This window comes from Gorilla gorilla, chromosome 13 (assembly GCF_029281585.2).
Source record: "Gorilla gorilla gorilla isolate KB3781 chromosome 13, NHGRI_mGorGor1-v2.1_pri, whole genome shotgun sequence".
Taxonomy (NCBI): domain Eukaryota; kingdom Metazoa; phylum Chordata; class Mammalia; order Primates; family Hominidae; genus Gorilla; species Gorilla gorilla.
Window position 1 is genome coordinate 97594479 of NC_073237.2, and position 27048 is coordinate 97621526.

General features: G+C 38.1%; 1 protein-coding gene across 5 annotated transcripts in view; it reads left to right on the forward strand.

Annotated features, from left to right (window-relative positions):
* PLPPR1 (phospholipid phosphatase related 1) overlaps positions 1-27048 on the forward strand; it is a 295944-nt gene that overhangs the window by 240368 nt on the left and 28528 nt on the right. For all 5 annotated transcript variants that reach the window (XM_055350385.2, XM_063696626.1, XM_055350386.2 and 2 more), the window contains one exon: positions 16525-16657. In XM_055350385.2, coding sequence (XP_055206360.1) covers positions 16525-16657 — 133 coding nt within the window. The remainder of the gene's footprint in view (positions 1-16524; positions 16658-27048) is intronic.

The window sequence follows — 27048 nt, forward strand, 5'->3', positions numbered from 1 at the left end:
CATCTTTTCCCAGGTTTGATAAGACTAGAGAGGCAGGTCTCATGTCACAGCTTTGCCCCCAGTAACTGTGTGACCTCTGATAAGCCATGTTCCTTCTGTGGGTTCAGTTTCCTCATCTGTACCTAAAATAAATGGTTAGGCTAAATGATCTCTAAGCACCTGCCAGTTCTCAGATTCCATGAAAACTGAAAAACGAACATTCTCATCAGAAGCTGACATTTAGAGGCTTCCAAACCCCCAAATCATGACTCTCTTTCTGGAGTTTGATTTTGCACCTCTGTGCCAGATTAAGTTTTTCACAGAACTGCACAGTTGTTTATTCCTTCTTAAAACCATTTCCTGTTCTCTATGGAGTATAATGAAGCGTGACGCCTCTTGGGTGATCTGTGAGACACTAACTAACATCAAATCTCAAAAGTGTAGCTCAATGTGGACTTGTCTGTCCTTGGTTTTCTGTGCTCCCTCAAGCACATTAACCATGGAAGAACCTAGCACCCTAAACTGCTGCGCGTCTGCAGATGGGCGCTAATGACCCCATTCACAATTGCAGGGATGCACAAGAAATGCTTGAGGGGAAAGACTCTGCTGTATGTTCAACCGGTCATTTCCTATTTCTCCTTTTGTGCTTTGCTGTCAGAAAAGATCAGCATCATATTGAGACACGGCCACATGGGATAAATTGCAAAAGGCCAAGGCCACTGCTGTCCCAGATCTTCAGGAAAGGGTAGAGCATGGGGGATTTGCTGTGTCCCCGTTTAGCCCAAAGTGGCAGTCTATGCTTGAAAGAAATCTGCAGGGTATGTTCTGACCACCTGGAAACCCTGGCTAACTACTGCCTCGGGCCTTCTGAATAAACTCATACACTCAGAGTCAAAGGAAGAGAGCCTGTTTGGATAAGAGGATTTACTCAGCAGAGAATCTGATTTACCCTCATTTTATCTCAGCCCCAGCAGCACAAGGCATGAAAAAAATGGCTATTAAACCTTTTTTCTTGGCTTCACAACGAAGTGACAGGGGAGTATTTAGTATTGAAGTAGCAGAACATGACTTCCAGCCCGAGGATTGAAATAGCTCACATTTTGTATGCAAGTGTGCGCGCATGCATTACAAGACTCATCTAGAATTTCCTAGGAAAGGAAGAGACAAACACAACTTGATAGAAAGGCACAATTTGGAGAAAATTGTGAATCTTCATTTGGGGGTTTCTGGGCCGTAAGCTCTTCCAGCAAATGTAAAAACCCAGAGCACAGTGCAGATCACAAAGTGGGCTCTCAATAATGCAAGCCTGTTGGCTGGCTGACGAGGGGTGCAGCTGCCGAAGCAAAGGAGACATTGTAGGGTCTTGTACTTCCTCATAATCTGCCTTTTCCAGGCTCTGAACAACCTCATCTGTTGAAACTCTTTATAACATTTTATAATTCACATCTTTTTCCCTTTTGTACATTATCACATGACTTCCTTTTTTAAAAAAATTTCACCATGCCTGCATTTTCTTTGTTGCTAATATATTCAGTGTTTATAATTTACATTTTTCTGGAAAAAATTTCTAGATATGCCCATTAATTATTGTGGATTTTTTAAAAAACTTAAATCCATTTTCTCATTTTCTGTCCATACTGCAGATGACTGCTCCAAATCTCCTTTAGAGATTGTTTTTCTCCTGACATCATGCCACCAAGAGATATGCTTTCCATCTTCAATATACCCCTCCTAATAATTGATGACTCGATGATTATGTTAAGGAACTTGACAATTTGTTTCTTGGAGAGAATATTGTTTACCTAAAAATATGTGATTTTCAATGCATTTTACTTTTTCCTCTATTTTTACTTCAATGCATTTTGAATGCATTTTACTTTTTACTGAAAGCAGTATTTTAGCTAACTCATTTAAAATTCCCATTTCTCTTGTATTCACTGTTCAGATAAAAAGACATAAGAGAACACTATGCTTTGGAAATATGATACCGCCTTGGTGCTGTATTTTATATCAAGTGCCACCTAAAGGCACCTTCTGAATGGGTGGATGTGGCCTCTGGAGTAAGACCAGTAGAGAGGCTCCAGTTTACAAAAACACTTATTATCCCATTTACTGAACTATTTTCAGAATCATCCAAACAGCCTCGGTTCCATTTAAGCCTTGAGCTTTGAAACGCATAGGAAGTGTCTAGAGCTGAATTGCATCATTTACACCTAAGAGCTCTTGAACTAGCCAAAGTTCAGCAAGTAAGGGGACAGGAAGCTCTCTGCAGGTCTGGGGTTATCAATGTGACAGCACTCATCAGGAAAGATTAAAGTGGAGCATGGAGACATTGGCAGTTAGGGCTAGCAGCAGGGTCTATAGGTTGAAAATCTCCTGGGTAACTTTTAAACAAAATCTAAAACAAAAACCATTTCTGCCTTCTTGGAGATGTTTATTATTATTGAAGCCTCCCAGGGAGAATATTAGAAGTATCTAAAAATCTGTAAGACTGAGAGCCCTGAAACTACTTAGAGACTAATATTGGGGAGTATATAAAGAACTCTCTCCTCTTCCTCAGAGTGTTAGAATATCTAGAGTGTGGGCAAAATCTGATCACCAGCCTCTGCTGTCCTTTAACAACCCAAAGTGACAGAGATATCAGGAAATGTGATGACTCTGGGGTAGGCTGTGTCTACTTTGCTTTCAGGGAAGGTTACTTAGTAAGGATAAAGGCCCATGGGATTGTAGAAGGAAATGATGGCTGAAGGAAGAAGCAATGCAAGAAATCACGCTGGCCTTGGAGAGCTTAACTGACTGAACTGCGATTGAAACCCAGTTACATGATTTCAGTTTCCCTTAACGAGCCCTCTCTTTTTAGCTCCTATCATAATGGCAAAGATGTTGGAGCTAAAAAAGCACCTTAGGGATCCTGTAGTAAAACTTCTTCATTTGACAGATGAGAAACTGACACCCAAAGAGGTCAAGCAACTAGTCCAAAATTAAACACCTGGTTAGGGCAGAGTCAAGCTAGAATTACACAATATTTCCTTACTCCAGGACTGGGCACAATGATTTCTTTCTCCTGTTTCAACACACATTCTTGCCTGGGTAGACCAGCAAGTACAAATAGAAAACATAGGACATGTATATATGCTTTTACATTCACTTTTTAATCCTCTCAACAACTATGTAATACAGTCACTACTTTCATATTCAAATCATTAGAAAAAGAAAAACTGAACCTCAAAAAGTTTCCGTTACTTACCCAAAATCACACATCAATAAAGGAGAGAGCTGAGATTTCAACTCCAAAGCCCGCATTCAGGAAACAGCAAAAACTTTGATATCACCCAGTACTAGAGCCACAACTAGCATATGTATGACCACAAAATATGTATTCTGGGAATTCTAAATGCCCTTTTAAATTGCAACCACATATAACATGCAGTGAAATTTCCTTAAAATACAAAATTATAATACATCTTTCAGTGACTAGTTTTTTCTGCAGACTGTTTATATTCTGAAATCTAAAAACTTCCTCTAAACTTTTTGTATTGATATCAGTTATTTATTGCGTACCACATGTTTTTTAAAATATTTGTGAAGAAGAGGGATGGAGCAAGTTGGTGGAATAGTGCTATCCAGTAATCATACCCCCTCCAACTGAAACAACTTGAACAGCTATGCATGCGCTAAAATAGTAATACCTTCACAAGAGCTAAGTAAACCAGGCGAGAGATCAGAGTAACTGGTTGGAACACAATAATAATAAAAGATGCATTGAAAATGGTAGAAAGGAGAATTTTACATTACCTGCACCACCCCTCCCCCAACCATCACAACATTGAGAGAGACACAATCCACTTGGGGGAAAGAGAGGGGTGTGAGAACAGGACTTTGCCTTGGACCCCAACCCTGGGCCCACCACAGTGAAATCCAGTATCAGGCAGGCTGGCAGGCACCCACAGCCCCAGACTCCAGAGTAGTACCCACAAACTGAGTCCCAGTCCTGGGTGGGACCCTGCAGTCCCAGACTTCAAGCCTGTGAGGCAGAGTTGATCTCCCAGTTGTACTACCGCTGGCTTGACCTCAGTGTCTATAGGATCTGGACAGGCCAGAGCAGCAGGCAGGCCTCAGCAGCCCCAGGTTTTGGGCATACCCCACCGCTGTAGTGACCCTGAGATTCAGAACCAAGCTCAATGGCCTGTCCAAAATCTCTGAATGGACTGTTGAAGAGCTTTTCCAGCCAATCTGCAAAGACTGGAATAAGTACCTACTTCTACAAATGTGTATATCTCAATACACAGCCCCAAGAACAATCAGTAAAACATGATATCACCAAAGGGACAAAATAAAATGCTGCTAACTGACCATAAAAAAATAGAGATGTTCGAACTCACTGACAAGGAATTCAAAATAACTGTTTTTAAGGAAGCTCAATGAACTTCAAGAAAATACAGAAAAAGAATACAAGTAAATGAGGAAAACAGTAAGTGAGCAGAACGAGAAATTTAACATTATATTGGACATTATGTTTAGCATTATATAATTATAAAGGGGTTAATTCAGCAAGAGAATGTAACAATTGTAAATACATACGCACCCAGCACTGGGGCATGCAGATATACAAAGCAAAAAATTATTACAGCCAGAGAGATAGACCTCAATGCAAAAATAGCTGGTGATTTCAACACCCCACTTTCAGCATTGGACAGATAGTCCAGACAGAAAATAAAGGAACATTGATCTTAATCTGTAGTATAGACCAAATGGACTTGATATTTATAAAACATTTCATCCAGTGGGAACACAATACACATTCTCCTCCTCAGCACATAGATTATTCTCAAGGACAGGTAATATCTTAGGACATTAAAAAGTCTTAAATTCAAAAAATAGTCATATCAAGTATATTCTCTGACCACAGTGGCATAAAACTAATAATCAATAAGAGGAATGTTGGAAACTATACACACACATGGAAATTAAACAATACGCTCCTGAATGACCAGTGGATCAATGAATAAGAAGGAAGTTAAGAAATATTATGAGTCAAATGAAAATAGAAACACAACATACCAAAGTGGATGGAATCAAGCAAAAGCAGTACTAAGAGGGAATTTTATAGCAATAAACTCCTACAGCAAAAAGGTAGAAAAACATCAAACAAACAACATAATGATGCATCTGAAAGAACTAGAAAAACAAGGGCAAACCAAACCCAAATTATGCAAAGAAATAATAAAGATCAGAGCAGAAATAAATGAAATTTATAAAACAATACAAAAGATCTATTAAATGAAAAGTTGGTTTTTTGAAAAGATAATTGACAGTTAGCCAGACCAAGACAAAAAGAGATGACTCAAACAAATAAAATCAGAGATGAAAAAAGAGACATTGCAACTGATACCACAGAAATTAGAAGGATCCTTAGAGACTACTATGAGCAGCTATATGTCAATAAATTGCAAAACCTAGAGAAAATGGATAAACTCTAGACATATACAACTTACCAAGATTGAGCCATGAGGAAATCCAAAACTTGAATAGATCAATAACAAGTAGTAAGATCAAAGTCATAGTAAAAAGCTTCTCAGCAAAGAAAAGCCCAGAACCTGATGGTTTCACTATTGAATTTTACCAAACATTTAAAGAAGAACTAATACCAATTTTACTCAAACTATTCTGCAAAATAGAGGAGCAAAGAATACTTCCAAACTTATTATATGAGGCCAGTATTGCCCTTATATCAAAACCAGACAAAGACACATCAAAAAAAGGAAAAGTACAGGCCAATATCCCTAATGAACATGGGTGCAAAAATCTTCAACAGAATACTAGCAACAACACATTAAAAAGATCATTTATCATGGCCAAGTGGGATTTATCCCAGGGATGCAAGGATGGTTCAACATATGCAAATCAATCAATGTGATACATCATATCAGAATGAAGAAAAAAATTATCATTTCCATTAATGCTGAAAAAAGTATTTGATAAAATTCAGCATCCTTTCATAATTAAAAACCCTCATAAAACTGAGTATAGAAGGAACATACCTCAACACAATAAATGCCATATAAAATAGACCCACAGCTAGTAACATACTGAATGGGCAAAAACTGAAAGCCTTTCCTCTAAGATCTGGAACACGATAAGGAAGCCCACTTTCACCACTGTTATTCAATATGGGACTGGAAGTGCTAGCTAGAGCAATCAGACAAAAGAAAGAAAGAAAGAACATCCAAATTGGACAGGAAGTCAAATTATCCTTCCTTGCAGACTATATGATCTTATATTTGGAAAAACCTAAAGACTCCACCAAAAAAAAAACTATTAGAACTGATACATAAATTCAATAAAATTTCAGGATACAAAATGAAGAAACAAAAAATGGTAGCATTTCTATATGCCAACAATGAACAATCTGAAAAAGAAATCAAGAAAATAATCCCATTTACAATAGCTACAAATAAAATACCTAGGAATAAACTTAATCAAATAAGTGAAAGAGCTCTACAATGAAACTATAAAATACTGATGCAAAAAAATTGAGGACACAAAAAATTAAAAGACATTTCATGTTTGTGGATTAGAAGAATATTGTTAAAATGCCTATACTACCAAAAGTGATCCACAGATTCAGTGCAATTCCTATAAAAATACCAATGATGTTCTTCAAAAAAACAGAAAAGAAATAATTCTGACATTTATATGACATCACAAAAGACCCAGAATAGCCAAAGCTATCTTGAGCAAAAAACAAAACTGGAGGAATCATATTACCTGACTTCAAATCATACTACAGAGCTATAGTAACCAATACAGCATGGTGCTGCCCTGAAAACAGACACATAAACCAATGGAACAGAATAGAGAACCCAGAAATTAATAAAATAAGAATAAATAGAGACTAGAAAAACAATAGAGAAGAACAAAATGAAGAGTTGCTTTTTTGAAAAGATAGATTAAATTGATTAACCTTTAGACAAGAAAAAAGAGAAGATTCAAAGATTCAAAATCAGAGATGAGAAAAGAAACATTACAACTGACACTACAGAAATACAAAGGATCATATTAGACTATTATGAACAATGATACACCAACAAATTGGATAGCCTAGAAGAAACAGGTAAGTTTCTGGAAACACACACCCTACCCAAGATTAAATCATGAAGAAATAGAAATTCCAAACAAACTGGGGGATTGAATCAATAATATACAGTCCCCCAGCAAAGAAAAGCCCAGGAGCTGACAGCTTTGCTGCCGAATTCTACCAAAAATTTAAAGTAAAACTGATATCGCACCTTTTCTAACTCTCTCCCAAAAAAATTGAAAAGGAGGGACTACTTCCAAATTCATTTTACAAGGTCAGCATTACCCTAATACCAAAGCCAGAGAAGGACACAACAACAACACAGGTCAACATTCCTGATGAACATAGATACAAAGATGCTCAAAAAACCCTAACAAACCAAACTTAACAGCACAGTTTAAAAGACCATTTACCATGATCATGTGGGATTCATCCCAAGGGTGCAAAGATGGTTCAATGTACACAAATCAATAAATGTAGTACATCACTTTAAAAGAATGAGGAACAAAAACTATATGATTATTTCAATAAATGCAAAAAAATGATTTGACAAAATTCAATATCCTTTTATGATTTAAAAAACCCTCAACAAATTAGGTATAAAGAAATGTAACCCAATACAATAAAGGCCATATGTGGTAAACTCACAGCTAAATTCATATTCAATGGAGAAAAGTTGAAAGTTTTTTCTCTAAGATGCGGAATAAGACAAGGGTAACTCTCACCACTTCTATTCAACATAGTACTTAAAGTCCTAGCCAGAGCAATTTGGCAAGAGAAAGAAAGAAAAGGCATTCAAATTGGAAGCAAAAACATTAAATTTTCCTTGTTTGCATATGACATCTTGTATATAGAAAACCCTGAAGACTCTACTGAAAACTGTTAGAATAAACTAGTTCAGTAAAGTTGCAGGATATAAAACAAAATACAAAAATCAGTAGCATTTCTATATATTAACTGCAAGCTATCTGAAAAGAAGTAAATAATAATCCTATTTATAATAGCTACAAAAAATACTTAGGAATTTAACCAAAGAGATGAAAAGTATCTACAATGAAAACTATAAAATATTAATGAAAGAAATTGGAGATGCAAAAGAATGGGAAGATATTCTATGTTCATGGATTGGAAGAATTAATACTGTTAAAATGTTTAATACTACATGAAGCAATCTACAGATTCAACTCATTTGCTACCAAAATATCAATGATACATTTTTTATAGTGATGGGATCTCGCTCTGTTGACCAGGCTAGTCTTGAACTCCTGGCCTCAAGCAATCCTCCAATCTCAGCCTTCCAAAGTGCTAAGATCACAGACGTGAGCCACCACACCCAGCTATCAATGATATTTTTCACAGGATAGAAAAAACAATCCTAAAAGTCATCAATCAAAAAAGACCTAGAATGGCCAAAGCAATCCTGAGCAAAAAGAACAAATCTGGAGACATCACACTATCTGACTTCAAAATATACTATAAGGCTATTAGTAACTAAAACAACATGCTATTGGCATATAAAGAAAGACCAATGGAATAGAACAGAACCCAGAAATAAATCCACACGTTTATAGCCAACTGATTTTCAACAAAGGTGTCAAGCACACACAATGGGAAAAGGTCAGTCCATTAATAAATTGTGTTAGGAAAACTGGCTATCCACATGCAGAAGAGTAACATTAAGCCTTTATCTCACACCATATACAAAAATCAACTCAAAATGGATTAAATACTTAATTGTAATACCTAAAGCAATGAGGTCTTACATAGAAGAAAAGCTTCATGACATATGTCTGGGCAATAATTTTCTGGATATGAACCCAAAAGCACAGGCAACAAAAGCAAAAATAGACAAATGGGATTACATCAAACTAAAATGCTTCTGCACAGTGAAGAAAACCAGCAACAAAGTGAAGAGACAACCTACAGAATGGGAAAATGTATTTGTAAACCATATGTCTAATAAAGGTTATTAAAATATAAGGAAATCAAACAACTCAATAGCAAGATAATAACCCAATTTAAAAATGAAGAAAAGGCCTAAACAGACAAAAGACAAATGGCCAATATATGAAAAAAAATGCTCAGTATCACTAATCATCAAGGACATGCAAATTAAAACCACATTGAGATATAATCTCACACCTGTTAGAATGGCTATTATCAAAAGATGAAAGATAAATATTGGTGGGAATAGAGAAAAGGGAACACTTGCACATTGCTGGTAGAAATGTAAGTTAGTACAGCCATTATTGGAATCCATATGGAGGTGCCTCAAAAAATTAAAAATAGAATTGCCACTGATCTAGCAGCAATCTATATACCACTACTGAGTGTATATACAAAGGAAATGAAATAAGTATATCAAAGAGATATCTGAACTGCCATATTCATTGCAGCATTATTCCCAATAGTCAAGATATGGAATCTGCCTCAGTGTCTGGATTTAAAAAGATGTGACATATATGCCATTAAAAAGGCAATTCTGTCATTGGTGACAAGATGGATAAACCTAGAGGACATTATGTTAAGTGAAATAATCCAGGCACAGAAAGACAAATACTGCATGATCTCACTTCTAATTGTAGATGTGGAATCTACAGAAGTTGATCTCACAAGAGGAATAAGTTCAAGAGATCTATTACACAATATTGTGACTATAATTAATAAAATATATTCTTGAAAAATTCCAAGTGAACATTAAGTGTTTGTACCACAAAAATGATAACTATGTAAGATCATGCATAAGTTAATTAGCTAGATTTATTAACATCACAGTGTACATACACTTTAATGCATCAAGTTGCACTCAATAAATACCTACAATTTTATCAGTCAAGTTTTAAAAAATAAAATTTGTGAAGAAACACAGCCTAAAAGATAACATGCCAAACTGATGCCCTGTGTTTCAGGGTTATTTGGTTTAGATTTGGGTTTTCATATTCAAAAGATAACTTTATCAAGATAGAACAGTTATCTTCATTACTTATAGTCACTATCATCTAAAGGTCATGTGTCAGTTGGGATTATAGCTGGCATAAGTTGGGGGATGAGAAATGGACCAGTGGAATCCATTTGCAGTTCATTCACTGCCAGATCTAGTTTGGCCTTGACCATTTCTCACTGGAGAATACTCTCAATTGCCATGGGTGTTATGGTGTTTGTTATCCAACAATCAGAAAGACCAAAATTAGGCAAGGCAACTAGGTCTGAACACATGGAGAGTCCCACATGACCCAGATGCTCTCTCAGCAGAGTAATAGATTGAGGCAAAGTGATGTGGCGATGGTAAAGATGGAGGACCCCCGACATTGCCAAAACCAGAATCACAAGTCTGCCATGGTTAGCAAAACAACATCCAATGTGGGCTAAAGGCTTGGCATAAAGAAGAAAGATCCCTTATCTTCCTGGCTGCTTTCTCTCTCTTCAAGCAGAATCGGGCCCTATATGAGACTATGGGACCCAGTGAATGGACCATCCTTATGTGTCAGCAAAATACAGGAAAATGAACATCTCTGAAGCCTACTCATTTGCGTGTGAGAGCTGGATTGTTTCATAGGCACATTTTATGTTCATCATACTTTTAACTGAAAGCCAGGAATATCTCGTTACACTTTAATTGTAAAATGACCCACTTCTTCCCTTCCTGTATTTCTTTTACAAACATTATCACTTAATATAATCCAGACATTATGCCAATAACTAGATAGATTAGTATATACCCTTGCTCTGATTTTTCTTTTATGCTCCATACCTCATTTGCTATTTGATTGTTGTTGGCTGACAGTAATAATCCTTATACCACTTATCACTTTTGACATGAGAGTATTAGGACATTTTACTTATGAATTTGAGTCCCAACTCTGTTGCATAAGTTCTGCTTAGCCTGTTATACTTTGGTGTGCTTTTGTTTAGATCTGTGTGGGTACACACTCGTGTGTTTTAATGAAGATAGGTTGTGTGTAAATTTTGTCACTATCTTGTTTTTTTAGCCCCTTGTGTAAGTATTGAAAAGCCTCACTGAATGGAGAATTTCTAGAATTTGTACTTATTTTCTGTAGAGTAAGAAATGGGCTTCTGAAATACTGAGACAAGCAATGCTTTTTTCTTTTCTGATTATCTCGTGTTTGTCACTCTCCCATCTCCTTGGTTTATTTTTTAATCGTGTGATTTCATGGCATTTCCAAAGGGGAAAAAAAGTCTTTCCTACTCTTTACACAGTCAACACAATACTTCTAACCCAGATGTGGATATATTTCTCTCAAACGCAAACCAGTTCTCCAACTGGTGTCCTTTAATTCAACTCAGTTCTGACACTGTCTACCCGGAATTGGTGTCAGATTCTATAGATTGAAGGCTTGGTCTTACAAGACTGCCTCCATTTCTAATGCCACTTGCAAGTAATAATCTGTTACCTATACTTCTGATCAACCAGCTGTAAACTGAGGTTCCCACAACCCCCTCCACTGGTTCCATTAATTTGCAAAACAACTCACAGAACTCAAGGAAACCCTCTGCTAACATTTACCCATTTATTATAAAGGATATTACAAAGGACACAGATGAACAGCCAGATGGAAGAGATGGATAGAACAAGGTATGTGGGAAGGGGCACAAAGCATCCACGCCCTCTCAGGGCTCACCACCCTGTGGGTACCTCCCTATGTTCATCAATGCAGAACTTCCCTGAACCCAGTCCATTTGGGGTTTTAATGGAGGCTTCGTTATGTAAACACAAGTGATTAAGTCACCGGCTACTGCTTATTGACTCAGCCTTCAGCCCCCTTTTTTCTCCCCAGAATTGAGAGTGAGGCTGATAGTTCCAACCCTCTAAGCACATGGTTGGTTCCCCTGGCAACCAGCCCCTACCCTTAGGCTACCCAGAGCTCACCAAGTTGTCTCATTAGAACAAAAGGTGATCCAATCACATAGGGAATTACAAAGGCCTTAGGAGCTCTGTTTCAGGAACTGGGGACAGAAACCTATATGTATGTGTGTGTGTGTATATATATACACACACACACACACACATATACATACACACTTCTTATGTCATATCACATTATGATTTGTTTCTATTTCCCTACTATGTATCTGTCCACTTCTGTGTCTCCAGTGCTGGTACAATGCCAGACACAGAGTGGGTGTTCCCCTCCCCCAAATTGTTGAGCACTACATGAATGAATAAGTAAATTTAGTATAAAAGAGATAGTTTATATTTATTCTCTGATTTTTATTTATTCTTAAGCAATACAGCCAGAATTCTGTGATTTCTGGCACATAGTGCAGTTTTCCTCAAGTGTTCATCTTCAGGGCAATTAAAGTTGGAGTGTTCTATCCAAAAGTAAATCCTTTAAGGATTAAATGTCATATTTATTCCAACAAATATTTCACTTCCAAGATTAGGCTGTAGAAGACAACAAAAACAGATACTACCCCTACTGTATACCAGGTTCTGTTCTAGGCATTGTACAAGGAAGGACAAAAGTTCTGCCCTTGAAGACATCACAGACAAATGGAGAGGGACGTACAAACAATAATCCCATTCACTGGGTAGATGTTGGGCTAGAGATCTGTATAGTGCACTATGGCAGTGACAGGACAGCCTCTTAATTTTCCTACAGGGCCTGATAAAGGCTTCCCCACTAAGGCAGTCACATTTTCATTAAGTCTGAAAAGTAATAGAAATCACTTTTTCTTCTTTTAAGTTGGCTTCATTAAACCTATATTCTCAAGGAGCTTCTTTAACTTGATATGCTTATTTCATCCAACACTAAGCAAACTACTGTGTAACTTTACACTGGTCTAGGGCTCAGGATGCAACCAAGAATAAGACAAGCAGGATATCCCATAACTAAGAAAAACAATAATATGTAATTATTTGTGATAAGAGCTAGAAACGAGAAACACAAGGTAAGAGATTCATGTATAATTAAAATACCTAATCTAGTCTGCAAGAGCAGGGAAAGCTCCCTCAAGGAAATACTACTTCATTTATCCAATCATGTGTGAATTTATCCCCATCTGTTCACTGAGATGAAAAACGGTAGTGTAGTACCATCATATATATTGGGGACAAACAAAGCCCCTTGGCACCTTATTTTGGCAGAGACAGGTCTTATGTGAAAAGAGAGAGGGCTGAGTTCCAGAAGCTATTCAAATATTTTTATATGGTAGAGCATCAATTCATTGTTAATTCCAAGGGATATTAGGCACAGAATATTTCTAACTCTGCACAACCATAGGTACCTCCTGCCAAGGTGATCCATGCTGGGTCATTGTTTACCTGTTTGACTCTGAATTCTATTTTTCCTGCCTACTTTCCACCCCGGTTCTTACTTGCTTGACTCCCTCTGTGCCAGTGCCAAGCCACTATCCCACCTGCAACCCACCTATGCCTTGCTTCTTTCTTGTACCTCACTGGCCCTTCCTTGTGCATTTCTCTCTGATTCAGCCAATAACACCATGGTACCACACGTGTTATTCCACATATCTGCCCTATCTCTGCTGAGGCTGATGCTGAACTCCAAGGAAGTCTTGTTACTTTTAGAGTGTGACATAACTGTAAAGCAAGATCTTCAGATCTAAAGTCTAAGAACCATTTTGTTTAGTTAAAAAAAAAATCTGGCTAAGATGTAGTCCTAATAAATTTATGGCTAGACTAAATATTATTACTAAAGTTTTTAAAACAGCATTCTATCAAAATAATTAAAGTAGCTTATGACTGTTACAATCATCTTAGCCTGTACATTGAGTAACTTTTCTATTTTTCAGTGGTTTTTCTGTTTTTTTCTCCCTTCCCCATTCTCTCCAATGTCAACTTCAACCAGCACTGTCCATTTCAAGGTCACATCATCCAGATTTAGGACAATTCCAGGGAAGTTGGTCATGAATTAAGGAGAACTCCAAAAGCCTTGCTTAGCTACAGAGATGCCAAGGGCCTTGTTGCCTATAAGAGCAAGAATCTTTTAAGCCACATAAAATGTTCAGTCTACTTTTCTTTCCTTTTAAATAAAATTTAAATTAAAATAAAAAAAAGAGAAGGAACCAATCACATTTCAGATTCCAGGCAGGGGTAGGAGCAAAAATACAAATATTAATGGCCCTCAACTGGAGAAACTCAAAGTCTTTAGGATAGACTGAGATTTTCCATGTCATGGGGTAAGAACCATAATAGATACCTGGTTCAAGTACTCTTAGCAGAGGAGGGAAAAGGCCCTCCTGTAAATAAAGATGACATCTTTTACATATATAACAAGCAGCAGAGTCTCCTAGCCATGAGGTTCATTTGGCATTAGGGACGAAAAGTGACTTTCCTAGAGGAGAGAAATCCCCTTCTACCCAGGAGCCTTGGCCTCTTAGCACTTTGTCCTTGTAATGTGTATAAGACCTAATCTGATTTCATAAGATCTTTGTATGTGTTCCTCAGTAGATTATATACTCATGGAGGTTATAAGTCTTTTATTCATCTTGCAATCTGCCTCCCCAGTGACATTACAAAGTGCTTTGTAATAATAGTAGTAATAATGATGACAACAATGTTAATGCAGTTGTAATTGATTTCATAACAACTTCACCCTCTTATATACTACATATTATGGTGCTGTTCTATCCAATTCATGCACATGCATATATGAGTGTGTTTATTTATTAAACCTACAAATAGACACTGTTATCCTGCTTATACAGATAACTGAGGCATAGAAAGGTTAATTTGTCCAAGGTCATCAGAACTAATAAATCACAAACCCCAGCTTTGAAGCCAAGAAACCCTGGCTTCAGAGTTCTCCCTCTTTACCACTACACTTGTCCATAGTAGTGATTTAATAAAAATATTTCTTAAATTTTTACTTAATATTGAGGACAGAGAAAATAAAACAGGTTAAATTCAGCATGTTTTAAATGCTAAAGACTTAATATGCTGTTAAAGTTTGAGGTAGAACAGCGTAGTGGAAATAGAACTATAGGTCACATTCTAGAGATGCTTCAGATACTATCTGTCTGTGTGTGTCCGAGTTCCTGAAACCCATAAAGGGAGGAGAACATTATAAATGATTCCAGTTTTGAAATTTTATACTTTTTAATTTCTGTTATCCATGTGCCTTTCATTATGTCATCATCTTTATCCATCTAAACAGATATTCCAGCATGACAGGAGAAATATAAGGTATGGAATTAAAACATTAATAAATTTTCTCTAAAATCACAGGTCTATGTACAGCAAAGATGATCATCTATGAGATCACATTATTCTGGGGAAATGTTAAAATTAGGATTAGGAAAATCAAAATGGCATATGAATAGTGGGAAGTGTGGACTTTGGAATCCAATTGACGTGTATATTAATTCCTGTGCCCCATGCGCCATCCATATGCTTTGGAGGGTAAATTACCTAAACTTGCTAAACTGTCACTCCTCAACAGTAAAACAAGGATAATTATGCCTACAGGAGGGATCTTGTGAGCCTGAAAATACTATGCTGAAGTGCCTAACGCCCAGTATTTAATAGATAACGGTAATTAACCTTTTACTCTTCCTTGATGAGTCTTGATCTTCAGTTACGGCAGTGTCATTGTTCATGAAAACTTGTCTCCTGCCAATTCCTTGTTTTAAATGGGAATACACTGTGCTGGGTGCCATAAGGATACTAAAGAATTATTAAGATGTAGTCCCTGCTATTAGGGGGCTTCCAATCTACATAAGGGCATTATAATTTAAAGGGTAATATATATTTATTAGTTTAACAAGAGAGAGATGCCTATAATAAAGAAGGGCTAATCAACCAGTTCAGGGTAGGAGAAATATATCTGAGGCAAATGTGATCAAATAAGAATTTAGAATGTAAATAATTGTAATGGCACATAATAAAGTAATGCAGTTGAGTCAAGTCCTCACTTAATGTTGTGGATAGGTTCTTGGAAACTGCAAGTTTAAGCAAAACAACATGCTATATAACAAAACTAATTTTACCATAGACTGATATAAAGAAGAGTTAAATTCTTATAGCATACAGTATGTCATTTCACTTAAAGTTCCAGTTTTCACAAACCTATTGATATTAAGTGAGGTCTTACTGTCACCTCTTGTGATGTGTGTATATAATGCCTTCTTGGGCACATTGGCCGTCTGAATCATTCCTCATCATTGCTACTCACACAGAAAGTTAAAAAAGAATTCAATCCCAGCATGAACCTTGTCATAAATTCTATTACAACTTATTATTTCAATTTGTTTCCATGTAACCTTAGATTTTAAATTATAGGCTGAAACTCTATCTGAAATGATCAATTATCACTTTCTCTAATTCTTTTGAAGTGTTAAATGCAAATTACTATCTAATTCACCATCTCTCTCCGACATCTTTTAAAAGGATTGTGGGTCCTCAACAGTTTTGTTTTGTTTTTAAAGCCATGGGCCTCTCTTATCAAACAGATCTCCAACTTGACATTTCTTAAACATTCCTTCCCTAGATTTTTATTGGTGAGATATCCATGTATTTCATAAAATCAACAAGAGAATCCCTGATTGCTCAGGAGAAAACAATTCTGACCGGAGAATGCTGTTACCTGAACCCCTTACTTCGAAGGATCATAAGATTCACAGGTGAGTACAAGATGGTGCTGAACTAAGCTCTCGCATAAAAGTAAAATTACTAAAGGCAAACACTTGGTAAAATAAACTATGGAAGTATCAACATTAAAAGCAAGGGCTGCTTTGGGGATTTTCCTGATCCTATTGCCACATCAAATTTTTGGCTCTCGAAATGGTACTTCTTAAATTGTCTTATGAATGATTTCAACTGATTTTCCTCCCACATAGCAGTTATCTGATATTCCCCTGGACGTATGTTTTAATATTGGCTGGATATTGCTATACACCTTTTAGCAGAGTCAGGCAAGGGGTTGGGGTGGGGGAGCATCAGGGGACGCCAATAAAATAAATTTAGAAATAGTCAAATTTCCTGACAGACTTCCCATCCAGTAATTTTGTTATGCAGGGAATTTAACAAAGAGTGGGAAATCTCAGCCATCAGGTTCTTGAAAATAATGCCTTTTCAAAGTTGGAAAACAAATACTTTCATTAGTGTTCATGATAGGGAATAATGAAGGCATATTCTACATCCCTCCTTCTAGGACTTTTATGAAAATTCCTGAGGTGCTAGTGATTAATAATTACAGATATGGGAATAAATGTGTATGGGTACAGGTAGGAATAGAGATCTTACAAAGTTCCTACACATTAAGTACTCTATAAATGATAACTATTACAGTATTCTAATGAGATCCTACAAATACCTCCTGACCAGATTTTTAAGGGAGCCATGATACCATTTAAAACAAGAGAACTGACAACTGAGAAAGTGAGGGTCAGAATACAGCATGCTGTCAACAAGCCTTTTGGTAATCCTTAATCCTTTTTTCCTGTCGTAGGAAATGATTGAATTTCTTCAAGTAATAAGCAAATACCACATCAAAATCAAATATGTAATAACTTGTCTGGTTGGAGTGGAAATGAAAGAAATAGTGCAGTGGGAAACCTAAGAAAATCTAATTTAAAAGAAGTAACCCTTAACATTAAAATAGTCTCAGGCATTTGATGTTATTTGCAGAATAAAAGTTTTTGCAGATTATGCAAGTTTGCAATTGGCTTACGGGGTATACCCTGATCAATATGATGCCACTGCTGTCTAGTTCACTCATTCCAAACAATGGCTCCTTCCAAAGATGTCCAGAGTTTGATCACTTCCCAGAGGGGCAAGATAAGAGATCATCAAGGGGAAATGAGGAGAGAAGAGAATATTTATTATACAGAACACTGAACTAGACATTTTACAGAAATTATTTCTTCTAATCTACCCAAAACCCTGTAAGGTATTTTATTTTTTAGACAGAGTCTTGCTCTCGCCCCAGGCTGGAGTGCAGTGGCACGATCTCGGCTCACTGCAACCTCCATCTGCCAGGTTCAAGTGATTCTCCTGTCTCAGCCTCCTGAGTAGGTGGGATTACAGGTGCCTGTCCCTGAGGCTGGATAATTTTTGCATTTTTAGTAGAGACGGGGTTCCACCATCTTGGCCAAGCTGGTCTTGAACTCCTGACCTCAGGTGATCCACCTGCCTCAGCCTCCCAAAGTGCTGGGATTACAGACATGAGCCACTGTGCCCGGCCCCTGTAACGTATTTCATAGTCCTAGTTGTACATATGAAGAATCTTGACAGGAAATGGGGTAAAGTAACTTTTCCCAAGGAGTAACGCATGCACACACACGTACATAATTTGATTCAGGGAAGATTTTATGACTACTCTCCGATCTATTTCCTGTATATATAATTAAAGCAAGTTATTTAAAGCAGAGATTTATTGCAATTAAATTGGAATACCTTTTAAAGTCAGTTATTTCCCTTGGCAAAGATAAATTACACCTTTTGTGACCCACCCACTTGGAGCAGGGTCCAAGGAATAAAAATTTTGACTGGCACTTGTCATTTATATAGACCTTTATGCATTGGTAGCACAAGTCTCTGTTCACTGAAGGATGCCAGAAGATCCCTACCATCCAGGAACCAGTCCTCTAGATTGTCTGTTGTGGTATCCAAAACTCCCACTTGAGACACCACATTGGAGAGAGGCATGGTTCAGAAAGACCACCTTTAAAGTAGAAATTTGTCACACTGGAGGAGCATCAAATTCCCATTTATAATCAATGACACATTAGTCCGTTTGGGTCTATCATAAGCTAATAGAGATCTGGACCTTGGGAGGATAAGCCAGCGAAATTCAAATAAGGTGAGTTAGAGTTCAGCATCATGAGATTCTGCTTCTAAGGAAGGGATGCTAGAGCAGAGAGATAGCCAAAAGATAACATTTAAACTTTGGAGAATTAGAGGAAACAGCATTGAAAGGCAAGGGGGATTGCTGGGTTTAGTAAAAAAACAAAAAACAAAAAAGCACTTGCTTCACGCTTTCCCTCTTTTGTTTTTTTATGACTCTAGGATCCACCCAGTTGCTCAAGTAAAAAACCTGAGACACACCTTACGCCATCTGGGAACTTGTTAGAAATTCTTAAACCTCATTCTATACCTGCTAAATCAGAAAATGTAGGGATTAAATCCGATTATTTGTGTTTTCGCAAGTCATCCAGGTGATTCTGATGCATGGAAAGTTTGAGAACCACTGGTTTAGGTGATTAAAAGTTCTTGTCTCCCTATATCTTGTTTTGCAATATCATTGCATTCACCCCAGCCCCACAAAGCTACCATCTATTGACCGTTTTGTAGCTATTGAGCTTTTTGAAGCAAAAATATGAGCAAGTCAATTCTCTGCTTAAAACCTTTCAATAGATTTCTAGTGTTCTTAACATAGCCTACAGAGCCCTTCACAATCTGAGGTCCTCACATGTCTCCATCCTCATCCGGAGCCACTCCCTCGTGAGGCCCTCTCCCATCATGCTAAACGGCTTCACATGCCCTCCAAAGGAAAGTGTGACACCTTGCCTCAGTACCTGCACATGTGCTGCTCCTTCAGCCTAGAATATTCTATTGCTACCCCTTCACTTTACAAGCTGGCCAAACCCTACTCATCTTCAGAATGCTGTTTAGACATTACCTGTTTACCAATCCTATCAACTAGTTGCCTCATCTTCTAGGCCTCCACTGAGCCTTGCACCTACATCTGTTATAGGCACTTCTCATATTACTATAATTACTTAAATCTGTTACTCCTATTAATTTATGATCACTTGGAGAGCAGAAGTTGTATCTTTTTCATTCCATATCAACAGCATACTTCAAAGTACCTGGCACATAGGTTGCCAAAAAATGATTTTTGAGAGTTGATATGGTTTGGCTTTGTGTCTCTACCCAAATCTCATCTTGAATTGTACTCCCATAATTCCCACATGTTGTGAGAGGGACCCGGTAGGAGATAACTTGAATCATGGGGGTGGTTCCCCCATACTGTTCTCATGGTAGTGAATAAGTCTCAAAATATCTGATGGTTTTATCAGGGGTTTCTGCTTTTGCGTCTTCCTCATTTTCTCTCTTTGCCTACTGCCATCTATGTACGATATGACTTGCTCCTCCTTGCCTTCTGCCATGATTGTGAGGCTTCCCCAGCCACATGGAACTGTGAGTTCTTCATTAAACCTCTTTGCTTTGTAAATTGCCCAACCTCAGGTATGTCTTTATTAGGGTGAATGAAAAGCAAAGATAAACTTTGTTAAATCATGGATTTGCCTAAAACTAGTTTCATAAAAGCTGATTCTTAAGTATTCATTTGCCTTCTGTTTAATTAACTTTATTACCACTTTCAGCTTAGTCCTAGGAAATTAAAGTGCATAAATGAGGTAATTTCTAAGAGAAAGCCAGAGAAGTCTGTTCTGACTTTTCCTGTAGGAGGGTGAAGGAATGCATCTATTAATCTTGAGAAGAGTAACTTACTCCGAGTATATGTGAATTTTTTTCACAAGAAAGGGTACTACTTAGAATAAAGACTCTTTAAATGGAAATGTTTTCTTTGGAAAAAATTAGAGTAAAATAAGGGAGTAATCAAAATACATTAGAAAAACTTATTTTGAAGAGCTTAACAGTCTTTTTTCTAGCCCCAAAGCTACCAAAATACATACTACGCAATTGACATTGGAAAATGACAACTGTTTCCACTAGCCATTCTAATGAACCTGAAATGGCATGACTTTTCTCTTGCAGTTTATGTAATTATTCCACAATCTACTATAAATAGTATTTTCCAAGAAATATCATCAGCTCCACCTTGAAAAAAAGGCCAGTGAATTCATTTTTAAGAAAATAAGGCTTTATGCTGTAAAAGATGAAAAAACGTGAGATTCTAATACAATTCTGGTTAAATTGATATTTAACCCTTTCTGCATTGCAATTTGACAGTGTATTTCAATAACCTTACAAATAATGGTATTTTTTTAACCCCAGATTCCACTGCAAATAATCCATTCTAATGAAACAATCAGAAATGTAGATTAATTTTTGTGGACTAAAATTATTTTTTAAGTTAGATATCTCTAATTTTTTTTAAAAAAATGATGCCATTATAAGTTGCAACCTCAGAAAATGGTATTAAGAATTTTTCATGGAGAATATTCATGATATGTGAAAAGTTAAAACACTATGAATCCGATCCTTTCCTGATCCGGGAGCCAAGATGGCCGAATAGGAACAGCTCCGGTCTACAGCTCTCAGCGTGAGTGACGCAGAAGATGGGTGATTTCTGCATTTCCATCTGAGGTACCCGGTTCATCTCACTAGGGAGTGCCAGACAGTGGGCGCAGGACAGTGGGTGCAGTGCACCGAGCGCGAGCCAAAGTAGGGTGAGTCATTGCCTCACTCAGGAAGTGCAAGGGGTCAGGGAGTTCCCTTTCCTAGTCAAAGAAAGGGGTGAAAGATGGCACCTGGAAAATCGGGTCACTCCCACCCTAATACTGCGCTTTTCCGACAACGGGCTTAAAAAACGGCGCACCAGGAGATTATATCCCGCACCTGGCTCAGAGGGTCCTACGCCCACGGAGTCTCGCTGATTGCTAGCATAGCAGTCTGAGATCAAACTGCAAGGTGGCAGCGAGGCTGGGGGAGGGGTGCCTGCCATTGCCCAGGCTTGCTTAGGTAAACAAAGCAGCCGGGAAGCTCGAACTGGGTGGAGCCCACCACAGCTCACGGAGGCCTGCCTGCCTCTGTAGGCTCCAACTCTGGGGGCAGGGCACAGACAAACAAAAAGACAGCGGTAACCTCTGCAGACTTAAATGTCCCTGTCTGACAGCTTTGAAAAGAGCAGTGGTTTTCCCAGCATGCAGCTGGAGATCTGAGAATGGGCAGACTGCCTCCTCAAGTGGGTCCCTGACCCCTGACCCCCGAGCAGCCTAACTGGGAGGCACCCCCCAGGAGGGGCAGACTGACACCTCACACGGCCGGGTACTCCTCTGAGACAAAACTTCCAGAGGAATGATCAGACAGCAGCATTCGCAGTTTACGAAAATCCGCTGTTCTGCAGCCACTGCTGCTGGTACCCAGGCAAACAGGGTCTGGAGTGGACCTCTAGCAAACTCCAACAGACCCACAGCTGAGGGTCCTGTCTGTTAGAAGGAAAACTAACAAACAGAAAGGACATCCACACCAAAAACCCATCTGTACATCACCATCATCAAAGACCAAAGGTAGATAAAACCACAAAGATGGGGAAAAAACAGAGCAGAAAAACTGGAAATTCTAAAAAGCAGAGCACCTCTCCTCCTCCAAAGGAACACAGCTCCTCACCAGCAACAGAACAAAGCTGGATGGAGAATGACTTTGACGAGTTGAGAGAAGAAGGCTTCAGACGATCAAACTACTCTGAGCTACAGGAGGAAATTCAAATCAAAGGCAAAGAAGTTGAAAACTTTGAAAAAAATTTAGATGAATGTATAACTAGAATAACCAATACAGAGAAGTGCTTAAAGGAGCTGATGGAGCTGAAAGCCAAGGCTCGAGAACTACGTGAAGAATGCAGAAGCCTCAGGAGCCGATGCGATCAACTGGAAGAAAGGGTATCAGCAATGGAAGATGAAATGAATGAAATGAAGTGAGAAGGGAAGTTTAGAGAAAAAAGAATAAAAAGAAACGAACAAAGCCTTCAAGAAATATGGGACTATGTGAAAAGACCAAATCTATGTCTGATTGGTGTACCTGAGAGTGACGGGGAGAATGGAACCAAGTTGGAAAACACTCTGCAGGATATTATCCAGGAGAACTTCCCCAATCTAGCAAGGCAGGCCAACATTCCGATTCAGGAAATACAGAGAACGCCACAAACATACTCCTCAAGAAGAGCAACTCCAAGACACATAATTGTCAGATTCACCAAAGTTGAAATGAAGGAAAAAATGTTAAGGGCAGCCAGAGAGAATGGTCGAGTAACCCACAAAGGGAAGCCCATCAGACTAACAGCGGATCTCTTGGCAGAAACTCTGCAAGCCAGAAGAGAGTGGAGGGGGGTGGGCAATATTCAACATTCTTAAAGAAAAGAATTTTCAACCCAGAATTTCATATCCAGCCAAACTAAGCTTCATAAGTGAAGGAGAAATAAAATCCTTTACAGACAAGCAAATGCTGAGAGATTTTGTCACCACCAGGCCTGCCCTAAAAGAGCTCCTGTAGGAAGCATTAAACATGGAAAGGAACAACCAGTACCAGCCACTGCAAAATCATGCCAAATTGTAAAGACCATCGAGGCTAGGAAGAAACTGCATCAACTAACGAGCAAAATAACCAGCTAAAATCATAATGACAGGATCAAATTCACACATAGCAATATTAACTTTAAATGTAAATGGACTAAATGCTCCAATTAAAAGACACAGACTGGCAAATTGGATAAAGAGTCAAGACCCATCAGTGTGCTGTATTCAGGAAACCCATCTCATGTGCAGAGACACACATAGGCTCAAAATAAAAGGATAAAGGAAGATCTACCAAGCAAATGGAAAACAAAAAAAGGCAGGGGCTGCAATCCTAGTCTCTGATAAAACAGACTGTAAACCAACAAAGATCAAAAGAGACAAAGAAGGCCATTACATAATGGTAAAGGGATCAATTCAACAAGAAGAGCTAACTAGCCTAAATATATATGCACCCAATACAGGAGCACCCAGATTCATAAAGCAAGTCCTGAGTGACCTACAAAGAGACTTAGACACCCACACATTAATAATGGGAGACTTTAACACCCCACTGTCAACATTAGACAGATCAACGAGACAGAAAGTCAACAAGGATACCCAGGAATTGAACTCAGCTCTGCACCAAGCAGACCTAATAGACATCTACAGAACTCTCCACCCCAAATCAACAGAATATACATTTTTTTCAGCACCACACCACACCTATTCCAAAATTGACCACATAGTTGGAAGTAAAGCTCTCCTCAGCAAATGCAAAAGATCAGAAATTATAACAAACTGTCTCTCAGACCACAGTGCAATCAAACTAGAACTCAGGATTAAGAAACTCACTAAAAACCACTCAACTACATGGAAACTGAACAACCTGCTCCTGAATGACTACTGGGTACATAACGAAATGAAGGCAGAAATAAAGATGTTCTTTGAAACCAATGAGAACAAAGACAGAACATACCAGAATCTTTGGGACATGTTCAAAGCAGTGTGTAGAGGGAAATTTATAGCACTAAATGCCCACAAGAGAAAGCAGGAAAGATCCAAAATTGACACCCTAACATCACAATTAAAAGAACTAGAAAAGCAAGAGCAAACACATTCAAAAGCTAGCAGAAGGCAAGAAATAACTAAAATCAGAGCAGAACTGAAGGAAATAGAGACACAAAAAACCCTTCAAAAAATTAATGAATCCAGGAGCTGGTTTTTTGAAAGGATCAACAAAATTGATAGACCGCTAGCAAGACTAATAAAGAAGAAAAGAGAGAAGAATCAAATAGATGCAATAAAAAATGATAAAGGGGATATCACCACCGATCCCACAGAAATACAAACTACCATCACAGAATACTACAAACACCTCTATGCAAATAAACTAGAAAATCTAGAAGAAATGGATAAATTCCTCGACACATACACCCTCCCAGGACTAAACCAGGAAGAAGTTGAATCTCTGAATAGACCAATAACAGGCTCTGACATTGTGGCAATAATCAATAGCTTACCAACCAAAAAGAGTCCAGGACCAGATGGATTCACAGCCCAATTCTACCAGAGGTACAAGGAGGAACTGGTACCATTCCTTCTGAAACTATTCCAATCAATAGAAAAAGAGGGAATCCTCCCTAACTCATTTTATGAGGCCAGCATCATCCTGATACCAAAGCCTGGCACAGACATAACAAAAAAAGAGAATTTTAGACCAATATCCTTGATGAACATTGATGCAAAAATCCTCAATAAAATACTGGCAAACCGAATCCAGCAGCACATCAAAAAGCTTATCCACCATGATCAAGTGGGCTTCATCCCTGGGATGCAAGGCTGGTTCAGTATACACAAATCAATAAATGTAATCCAGCATATAAACAGAACCAAAGACAAAAACCACATGATTATCTCAACAGATGCAGAAAAGGCCTTTGACAAAATTCAACAATCTTCATGCTAAAAACTCTCAATAAATTAGGTATTGATGGGATGTATCTCAAAATAATAAGAGCTATCTATGACAAACCCACAGCCAATATCGTAGTGAATGGGCAAAAACTGGAAGCATTCCCTTTGAAAACTGGCACAAGACAGGGATTCCCTCTCTCACCACTCCTATTCAACATAGTGTTGGAAGTTCTGGCCAGGGCAATTAGGCAGGAGAAGGAAATAAAGGGTATTCAATTAGGAAAAGAGGAAGTCAAATTGTCCCTGTTTGCAGATGACATGATTGTATATCTAGAAAACCCCATTGTGTCAGCCCAAAATCTCCTTAAGCTGATAAGCAACTTCAGCAAAGTGTCAGGATACAAAATCAATGTACAAAAATCACAAGCATTCTTATACACCAATAACAGACAAACAGAGAGCCAAATCATGAGTGAACTCCCATTCACAATTGCTTCAAAGAGAATAAAATACCTAGGAATCCAACTTACAAGGGACAAGAAGGACCTCTTCAAGGAGAACTACAAACCGCTGCTCAATGAAATAATAGAGGATACAAACAAATGGAAGAACATTCCATGCTCATGGGTAGGAAGAATCAATATCATGAAAATGGCCATACTGCCCAAGGTAATTTATAGATTCAATGCCATCCCCATCAAGCTACCAATGACTTTCTTCACAGAATTGGAAAAAACTACTTTAAAGTTCATATGGAACCAAAAAAGAGCCCACATCACCAATTCAATCCTAAGCCAAAAGAACAAAGCTGGAGGCATCACACTACCTGACTTCAAACTATACTACAAGGCTACAGTAACCAAAACAGCATGGTACTGGTACCAAAACAGAGATATAGATCAATGGAACAGAACAGAGCCCTCAGAAATAACGCCACATATCTACAACTATGTGATCTTTGACAAACCTGAGAAAAACAAGCAATGGGGAAAGGATTCCCTATTTAATAAATGGTGCTGGGAAAACTGGCTAGCCATATGTAGAAAGCTGAAACTGGATCCCTTCCTTACACCTTATACAAAAATTAATTCAAGATGGATTAAAGACTTAAACGTTAGACCTAAAACCATAAAAACCCTAGAAGAAAACCTAGGCATTACCATTCAGGACATAGGCATGGGCAAGGACTTCATGTCTAAAACACCAAAAGCAATGGCAACAAAAGCCAAAATTGACAAATGGGATCTAATTAAACTAAAGAGCTTCTGCACAGCAAAAGAAACTACCATCAGAGTGAACAGGCAACCTACAAAATGGGAGAAAATCTTCACAACCTACTCATCTGACAAAGGGCTAATATCCAGAATCTACAATGAACTCCAACAAATTTGCAAGAAAAAAACAACCCCATCAAAAAGTAGGCGAAGGACATGAACAGACACTTCTCAAAAGAAGACATTTATGCAGCCAAAAAACACATGAAAAAATGCTCACCATCACTGGCCATCAGAGAAATGCAAATCAAAACCACAATGAGATACCATCTCACACCAGTTAGAATGGCAATCATTAAAAAGTCAGGAAACAACAGGTGCTGGAGAGGATGTGGAGAAATAGGAACACTTTTACACTGTTGGTGGGACTGTAAACTAGTTCAACCATTGTGGAAGTCAGTGTGGCGATTCCTCAGGGATCTAGTACTAGAAATACCATTTGACCCAGCCATCCCATTACTGGGTATATACCCAAAGGACTATAAATCATGCTGCTATAAAGACACATGCACACGTATGTTTATTGCGGCACTATTCACAATAGCAAAGACTTGGAACCAACACAAATGTCCAACAATGATAGACTGGATTAAGAAAATGTGGCACATGTACACCATGGAATACTATGCAGCCATAAAAAATGATGAG